General features: G+C 40.0%; 1 protein-coding gene across 1 annotated transcript in view; it reads left to right on the forward strand.

Moving 5' to 3' along the window:
• Positions 1 to 9,722, forward strand: part of Cdc20b (cell division cycle 20B) — a 57,673-nt gene that overhangs the window by 35,076 nt on the left and 12,875 nt on the right. The window contains exons 6-8 of the mRNA XM_021208551.1: positions 1,360 to 1,470; positions 7,826 to 8,022; positions 9,172 to 9,266. Coding sequence (XP_021064210.1) covers positions 1,360 to 1,470; positions 7,826 to 8,022; positions 9,172 to 9,266 — 403 coding nt within the window. The remainder of the gene's footprint in view (positions 1 to 1,359; positions 1,471 to 7,825; positions 8,023 to 9,171; positions 9,267 to 9,722) is intronic.

Below are 9,722 nucleotides of genomic sequence, written 5' to 3' on the forward strand. Positions count from 1 at the left end.
TTTTCATATATAAAAATTTTAAAGATTTATTTTATGTATGAGAGTACACTGTCTTCAGACACACCAGAAGAGGTCATCAGATCCCATTACAGATGGTTGCTGGGTATTGAACTCAGCACCTCTAGAAGAGCAGTCAGTGCTCTTAACCACTGAGCCATCTCTCCAGCCCCTCATATACACATTTTACATGCTTTTTAAAAAAAGATTTATACTTAAACATTTAAATTTTTGGCTTAACAATATAAATACTATTTGTTTTCAATTTTAAATTTCAGTTGATGCCATATAAGAATGCATCTGACTTTCATATTAATTTTATATTCTGCAACTTTAGTAATCACTCACCGCTCATTAGTTATAAGAACTTTTTTGTTGATTGATTTTATGTGTGTGTGTGTGTGTGTGTGTGTGTGTGTGTGCGTGCGTGCACTGTTGGGGCTTGAGTCCAAGTCTTCGTACATACTAGAGAAGCCCTCTATATGAAACTACACCCTTACCTTTGTTGTTATTGTGTTGGGCATTGATTTTGTTAAAAGAAACCTTTCATAACCTTTTATCAGAAGGTCTGAATGTTTTCAGTAACTTGCAGTTCTGGCAGTTGCAGGTGCTCACAGTGAACCCCAAGACAGGCATTTATGAGTAACATTTGGCTTTCTTGGTGTAGAACTGTGAACCTTTCGAGCTTTTATCAGAAACCATATAGTCACAGAGACCACAAGTCACTTGTTATTTTGTTTCCTGTTGATTTACATATCGTTATCAGTTTGATCATTCGTTGAGGGCTAGAGATGAAAGATAGTGGCCAGTGGTTTAGACTTGGTGGGACCTTTTGATGAAAACTTAGAAGAAATGATAGAAGCATGGGCCCAAATAGTCACGGGTAAAATGAGCCAAAAAAAAAATAGTAGCTGTGTTCTAGTACAGTAAGATTAAAAGGAAAGGTTAAGATGGGTAAATCAACAACTGTTTATGAACAAAGACAGTGTAGACTTAGGTCTAGGTGAGCCTGGCTGGGATGGGTATGCAGACATAAAAAATTCACTTTCTTTTAAAAATCTCAAAGGACAAAATGAATATCCAAAGCCTGACACGCTGTGCTGTGCCTCCCTCATGGGACCGCTGCCTGTGTCCATGTCTGCCATGTATGCACTCTTTGTTGAAAAGTGCCACCAAATAATTTTTAACTCTTATTCAGAGTCCACACTGAACCCTTCTGTGTGTCCTTTCCTCCTGTCTTCTTTGTGTCACAAGTTTATCAGAGGGTCTGCTTTCTTTCTCACTCTACTCTCTTACTACCCACGGGAGAAATTCTGTGTTTGTGGGATCTTAGAGATGTGTGGTACTGTTTTTTTCCTGCAGGCTGTAGATTTGGAGCCAGAGAGTTCTATCTTAGGAGATTCAGTGGTGTCTACCATTCCACATGCCAACCGGAGGTGAAGATTCATCTCACTGGTCTTCGAAATGACTACTGTAAGTCACAGCTTAGACTGCCAGTTGAGCAGCTGAAATAACAAGATGTAGCCAGTGCTCTGACATAGTCTGGAAGTCTGATACCAGAAGATCCAGATGGCCCATAAGTTTCATGTCCACACAACATACTATGCAACAACTGGCGTGTTTTGGATATTACTTTAATTTTTAGGAATGGATATTGATGGTGGTAGGATGTAAGTATTATTTTTTACTAATACATTTTTATTAAGTCAGAATGAACTGGACTGATATTGACCTAGTCTTATAAATAGATTTTAAATGTGGATATTTCTAATCAGTAAAACAGTTACATTGGGTGTGTTATGTGCCTGTCATAATTTATTTTGGAAGATGGTGCTAATTCACACAGAACAGACTGCTAACATGCCAACATAGAATGTAAATCGTGAGTTAAAGATCTCAGTGAGATCAGAAATACTCTAGTGATACCCAGACATAGCTGCATCATAGAATATGGGTAAGACTTGTAAGGGTCAGGGGAGATGAGAATGTTATTAATGTTGCATGAGCAAAGGCACTATGTTGGGAGTTACTGATAATGGTAGCAAAGATTGTAGCTGAGCCACTGGTAGATAGAGGCAGATCTTGGAGAAATTCAAGACTCAGGTGTAGAAATTTAATTTGGGGGATTTGTTGACTAAGAGAAATTTTAGAAGAATGAAGACAGTTTACTCTTTGTGGGTGTTACATTATATGCATGAAATATAGAAAAAAAGAATCAAGAATGATTTAGTGTTGTTACAAGTTTGTGAGGCAGCGGAGTAGTACCACTGGGAAGGCAGTTTGTAGGGAGAAAGTTGCCTCAAATTCCTCATAGAAGGAGCTAGCATGATGGAGGAGCTTTGGCAGATCAGTGATAGCGCAGTTAGTGGCCAAAACAAAGGATGAACTGTCATGTATGGTGGATGATGAGGTGGAGAGAAAGGGTGAGCTCCGCTGGTGAGGGAGCACCCACAAAGAGGAATGAGCAGAGGAAGTAGTTCTCCACCATCATGAGCCCCAAACTCTTTCTCCCTGAGAATTTATTGTCATGACCAATTAGGGGATATAAATTCCCAAGAAATATTAAAAACTCAAACACTCATGATTAGAGGCAACTTCTGTGCCCACGTTTTCAAGCCTGGCTCTTTCCTTTCCTCCCCTCAACAGTAATTCCCCTAGGTCTGCCTTTATATGTTACTTAGCTTTTAATATTCTTTCTTTCTTCTGTACATTTAGTGTTATATTATGTGGCAGGGGAATTTTCTTTTTTGGTTCAATCTATTTGGTGTTCTGTAAGCTTCTTTTATGTTTATAGGCATCTCCTTCTTAGATTGGGGAAATTTTCTTTTATGATTTTTGTTGAAAATATTTTCTGGCCCTTGGAGCTTGGAATTATCTCCTCCTTCTATTCCTGTTATTCTTAGGTTTGGTCTCTTCATAATGTCCCAGATTTCTTGGATGTTTTGTGTCAGGAACTTTTTAGATTTAACATTTTCTTTGACCAATGTATCACTTTCTTCAGTCCTATCTTTATGCCTGAGATCGTCTCTTCCTTCTCCTGTATTCTGTTGGTGATGCCTGCATCTGTTGTTCCTGTTCTGTTCTCTAGGTTTTCCATCTCCAGGATTCCCTCAGTTTGTGTTTCCTTTATTGTTTCTATTTCCATTTTTGGATCCTGAACAGTTTTATTCACTTTGTTCATCTGTTTGATTGTATTTTCCTGTTTTTCTTTAAGAGATTTATTCACTTCCTCTTTAAAGGCCTCTGCCATCTTTATAAGATTGGACTTAAGACCATCTTCTTGTGCTTAGGTTCTGCTGGGCTATCCAGGACTTGTTGTAGTAGGATAGCTGGCTTGGTAGTGCCATATTGCCCTGGCTTTTGTTGATAGTGTTCTCATGCTGGCTTTTAGCTATCTGGTTGTTCCTAGTACTGGCTGGGTGTTCCTAATGCTGGCCGGAGAGGCAGACCGAGCTGTGAGCTTGATAATAGAGCCCAGGGAGCAGCACACAGCTTACCTCTGCTGGCCATGCCCCAGGTGGACCTGAATATTCCTGTCCTCCTCCTGCCTCCCTCCTGCAGTCCCACAGGTCTCCTTTTGGAGTCAGGCAGGGCTGTGACCTGACAATGAAGCTCAGGGGACAGAATGCAGCTCACTTCTGCTGGCTGCATGCCAAGTGAACCTGTATGTTCCTGGGTCTCCTCTGGAAGGCAGGCAGGGCTATGGGCCAGATGATGGAGGCCAGTGGACAGTGTGCAGCTCACCTTCATTCCCTCAACAGCAAAACTTATCCATAGATGTTTACATTGACCACATCTGTCTTTCTCTAGGCTGCCTTGAGTCTAATGTGGTGGAATTCTAAATCTCACTACCCTGTTCGTTGGAACTGCCCTTCTAAATACCTCCAACTTGAGACTGCTGAACGATTCCTTTGTTTCATGATTCTATTGGATTGCCTGCCATATGTGTCTGTTTAAAGTGGGCATATAGGCCTCCCGACTTTATAACCACTCTCTTCTGGCCTTTGACTGGTCCCTGGTCCTCCTCTATCTCTCTATGCTCTAAATGTTGCTGTGCCCAAGGCTCAGTTCTTGCAAATTTTCTACTTCTGTCCTACTTTCATGGATCTATTGACTTTTGGGCTAGATGTCTTTATTGTATGTTTATATTGATTGCTATAGGTATTATGTTGTAAATTTCATGTTCTCAAGTTACTGTATCTGTCACGTGTTTTACATGACATTGATTGAAAACCCTTCCATTGTATTATAAAATAAAAATTTGGGCTGAAAAGATAGCTCAGTAGATAAAGCAATTGTCCTACAAGCATGAAGACCAGCGTTTGGATCCCAGAACCCACGTAAAATCTAAGCAGCCATATTGTTGGCTAGGTGCCTGTGATTCAGCACTTAGGAGGCAGAGATGGGTATTCCCTGGTCAATCTGGCTAGCTAGACTACCCAGAATTGAGGAGTTCTAGGTTCTGCAAGGGACTCAGATTCAATAAAAATGGGGAAAGGATTGAAGCAAACTCTTGATGTCAGTTGAGGACTCCATACTTACACAGGTACATTTGAACATGTATCTACACAAGCACACATACACGATATACACCACAGATGTGACACACACACACACACACACACACACACACACACACACACACACTCACACAAAGTAAAACAGAGAAACCCTGTCTCAAAACAAATTAACTTTTGTAAGAGGAAAAAAAATGGTCCTTTGTATTTGCTCAAATATTTTAGTAGTTCTAATGCTCTCCTTAATTCTTAAAGATTTAACTTTTTCTTAGTAGTAAGTAGGGTTCTTTGAAGAAATAAAGCCAGTAAAATATAGAATATAGATATATTATAAAAAGGGATTTTCTATATTGCCTTATATGGTCTAGAGTCTAATAGTCTGTACACAGATGGGCTGAGAGTCAATAACTGCTCAGACCACAAGGCTGGACATCCTAGCAGCCACAGTCCAAGTGCTGAGGGCTGGAGTAGGGTCTGATGTCAGAGGAGGACGATAGCAGCATCAGCAACACATGCACTTGGTCAGGAAGAGGAAACAAAGGCATGTTCATGGTCCTTGGATCTCTCTCTGGAAGGTGTCACTCTGTGAGAGCAGTACTTATCCCTCATTTGGCTTCTCTGTTATCATCCTCACAATGCCTAGATGTGTTCTGTCTTCTAGGTGTTTCTGGGTCCTGTTGAGTTGACAACTAACAAATTCTCTTTAATAACGTCTCTTAATTCTCTTAACTCTGGAGGGCTTCTTTTAGCATTTCTTGTTGATCAGATCAACATAGAATTCTGAGTTGGAAGATCTTACCTTTAGTATTTGAAAGATGGTGTTCCATTGATTTTTGGCTTCTCTCTGTTCTGATGAAAACTATAGCTATTTCATACCTCTTTCTTCTGATTTCACGATTTGGCTCCAATTATGCACATGTTAGGCCTTTGAATATTATTCTACAGGTACTCTGCTAATTTTATTTTGCTATTGAGTCCATCTAATGGATGTTTCAGACATTGTTAAGTTAATGTAAACATTTACGTTTATGACTTTTATAGCCCATGCTTCTGTTTTAGAGACTTGTTTTGTACTTTCTACTTTATCAGTTTTAATACTTAAGCTTCCTATCCTTCCTTTATCTGACCATTATACTAAGACTATCTTGGGTTTTCATCTAGTGTTGTTTCTTTACATGTGTTTAATAATTGAATCATATGCAGGACATTACACATATTATATTGCTTTCACTTTGAATCTTCTTGAGAATGTTGATACTTTTGCCCTAGTTAGGGTCACCCTTTAGGTCTGGCCTTGCCATCTTTGGCTTGTGTTTAAAATCTCAGATCCCTTTCTTAAGCCTTGACTGCTTGATTTGGGTCTGTCCCTTGTATATGTGGCTCTGCGTCCAGGCTGAGACTTGAGTAAATGCTTTAAATCTCTGTTCCTTTTCCCACAACTTTTGCTAGGCTAACTGGAGTCTCTTCTTCACTCACAATTAGCTGCCAGGCTGAGATATGTGTGAGTTCTTGTACTCAAATCTAGAGGACACATTTCTCTGGCTCTCTTCTGTTCAGGATTCCTCTCATACTTTGACCTCCCAGCCTCCCTGTCATGGACCACAGAAATGATGCACTCAGTTTCAGGCTTCCTGTAGACATTGGGTTAGGAGAAAGCCATACAAGAAAAAAAAAAAAAAGGGAAAAATTCTCCCTTTGGGTTGGTAGGTTGAGTCTTCATGCTGTGACTTCCTGACTTAGTTTACCTGTTTTTACTTTTAAGGGCCTTCAGGGGGGTTATTTTGATATTTTGTCAAGAGTTAATAGTTGTTATTAGTGGAAGGAATGCATCATAGAGGGCTTAATCTACTGTAATGGAACTGATGTGCTTCCTAGCTGCATGCTGCTGCATATTAGTAGGCAACTTCAGTTGATGTTGTATCAAGTGATCATAACAATTTTCTCACAGCAGTAAAGAGTTCTCACTAGAGGGCTGGAGAGATGGCTCAGCATTTACGAATTACTCTTGGAGAGGACCTGAGTTTGGTTCCCTGAGTTTGATTAGGTACTCGCATTGGGCAGCTCACGACTACCTGTAACTCCAACACTGGGATCTGACACTGCTGTCTAGTCTTCATGGGCACCTGCACTCATGTGCCCATATCTCCTGCCCCACCCCCATATACACATGATCAAAAAGTGGCTCAGGGGTTCAGAGCACTGCAGAAGATTCAGGTTTGGTTCTCAGCACCCATATGGCCAATGTACAACCATCGGTGACTCTAGTTGTCCGACATGCTCTTCTGGCTTCTTCAGGCCCTGCATAGACACTGGGTACATGCATACATGCAAACAACGCACGCACACACACACACACACACACACACACAGGAAAGCCAATAAATACTCAAAATATAAACCTTTAGAAAAGAACTCTTAGAAGTGTAAAGAAAACTGCAGAGAACTTCGAAACACCACAAGTGAGCCACTCTCTCCCCTAGATATACTTAACTGTAGGCATAATGTTTTTGCGCACTGTGTAAATATTATTCCTGTATTATTCAAATGCTGATTTCTCTGAACGTGGCATTGTAATGTACAAAATAGGGCCGGACTTCCAATTCCAGCAAGGGGCGGGGTAGAGAGATAGGGGGAAGAGAAGATTCACCATATGGAGGGAGTTTTGGGGGACACCATGGAAAAGCGCCTGGAGCAGAGAGAGCCGTGTCAATACTAAAATGCAGGCATCTTGGGGATTTGGGCTGGGAAGTAGTCAGGTTAGTTTAGAGGATTATAATATGTTGATAACTGCTCAGATATTATGCTGTAAAGTTTATCAAATAAGTCTTATGGTTTGTATCATTTATTTGGAAGCTAGCTAGTATAAACAAGAAATTGCTACTTATAAAATTGCTTTAGCACTTAACTCTTTTTTGCTTATTTTTTGTTTTTATCTTTTTTTTTTTTTGTAGAAATGATGGTAGTATTTCCCATATAGATATGGCAGGTCTATATTTTTATAAAAATTATATGGCATTAATTTTTAGAGCCCTATTAGACAAGATACATCTGTATTCACCATGGTGGATAAACAAACAGTCCAAAAAAGATATTCTTACAGAGATTTTTGAGCATAGATGCTTAACATTGCTCATTAGACTGTGAGTCTTGATACAGAATCTGTTTCAGTTTTTAATCTTTGAACTTTCAATGACCTCGTCTGGTTCAGGACTTCATTTGGTATTGGGTTTCCCTTTCTTTTAAAGCTGTTAATTTGAAAATATTTCCATTTGGCTGCACAACCATGCTGATTTTGGTTTGTTTTCTCATAGATCTCAATATCCTGGACTGGAGTTCTCAAAATCTCGTTGCTATAGCCCTTGGATCCTCTGTATACATCTGGAATGGGCAAAACCACAGTTGGATTGAAAATATAGACTTAAGTGTCTTTTGTCACTATGTGTCGTCTGTGACCTGGATGAGAGAGGGATCATGCCTGGCTGTTGGCACCAGCGAGGGAGAAGTGCAGGTACCGGGAACATTTCCTCCTGACATCCTCTGTGCAGTTACTAGGTAACTTCCAGCATATCAATAGAGGGGAATGAGATTTAAGTAGGTCCGTGGAGCTACAGGAAGCAAGAGAAGACAAATCGTTTTCTTTCAGATGGCATTTCTTGGAAACTTAAGGGTACCTTCTTTCATTTCCCAAACAATCTTTCTGTTATATTTCTTTAAAATAAGTCTTTCAAACTTAGGTTGGACTTACAGAGCCTCTAGTTTGGGAACTCAGAAGACAGGAAGATGCCTTTTCCGGTTTTGTTCACCTGAAGTGATGTAAGATGACTTTTATTTCCCAATTGGCTGTCTGAGACGACCAAGTGTCTGTCTGTCTAATTCCTCATGCCACCATCACTATGACTGCTTTTTTTTTTTAATTTTTAGCAGTGTAAAGAATGTTGCCCTGGTGCTAGGTAACCTTGAAGGCTGGATTACATCATGATGCCTTCTTATTCCACCGTTAGTCTTCCTCTTTTGTGTCACACTGTCTTCTACCAGGCAAGACTGGAGTCTCAGGAACAAACTGAGTTCTGACTTTCCCAAGTGTTCATACATCCTCATTTTATCCACACAGACCAATAAAAATGCTGTGGACCTCAGAGCATCTTGCATTTTGGAATAAGACTATACAACAGGTATATCACACACAAATAATCCCCAAAGCTCCAAAGAGCAAAACCCTTCTTGTTCCTGAAGTTTTGGATGATAGTTACTTAACAGGTGTATTTGTTGGAACGGTAGGTTGACCATGAGATTTCCCAGTAGTCAATCCTTGTCCTAGGCTCTACCCTACCAATTAAACCACAACCTGTTGACATGGGACAATGTTCTTCCCATGGCCCTGTATGCAGCCAGAGCAGGATGGCCATTAGAGTTAATAGCACTGAGTGTTCTTAGTCTATAACAGACTGCCTCTAATTACTTGCTCTGAGGCCTTTGAGAACATGGCAAGGTGAGGAGAAGATAGTGTCATGGACTCTCTTGATTGTTGTTGTTGTTGTTGTTGTTGTTGTTGTTGTTGTTGTTGTTGTTGTTGTTCTTCTTCTTCTTCTTCTTCTTCTTCTTCTTCTTCTTCTTCTTCTTCTTCTTCTTCTTCTTCTTCTTCTTCTTCTTCTTCTAGTTATGGGATGTAATCACTAAGAAGCAGCTGAGAAACATGCACGGTCACTTGTCAGTCGTTGGGGCCTTGAGCTGGAACCACTGCATCCTCAGCAGGTAAACAGGTCAGATTTGAACTGATGGTGTCTGTCTCACCAGTGAGTTATGGGAGCTCACTGACCATGTAACCATAACCATAACCATAACCATAATCATGACCATAACCATAACACCTAAAGATAAAACCAAGCCAAGACAGAAACAAAACAGCTCATTAGGCTTTGCATCTCTTACCCCTTCTGCCCCAGGAGCTGTTCAGGCCCTCTGATAAGTGTTTCAAGGGAATCTTGTAATTGTCTAATTTTGTCTTTTTCATGATGATTAGGAGTTTTTCATGATGATCATTTTTCCTCCTCCTTCTCCTGTCCTCTTCCCCCTTCTCCTTCTAGGTTTTTTCTTTTCTTTCTATTTTTCTCTTTTCTTTTCTTTTCTTTTCTTTTCTTTTCTTTTCTTTTCTTTTCTTTTCTTTTCTTTTCTTTTCTTTTCTTTTCTTCTCGTCTCTTCTCTTCTCTT

This window comes from Mus pahari, chromosome 11 (assembly GCF_900095145.1).
Source record: "Mus pahari chromosome 11, PAHARI_EIJ_v1.1, whole genome shotgun sequence".
NCBI classification, from domain to species: Eukaryota; Metazoa; Chordata; class Mammalia; order Rodentia; family Muridae; genus Mus; species Mus pahari.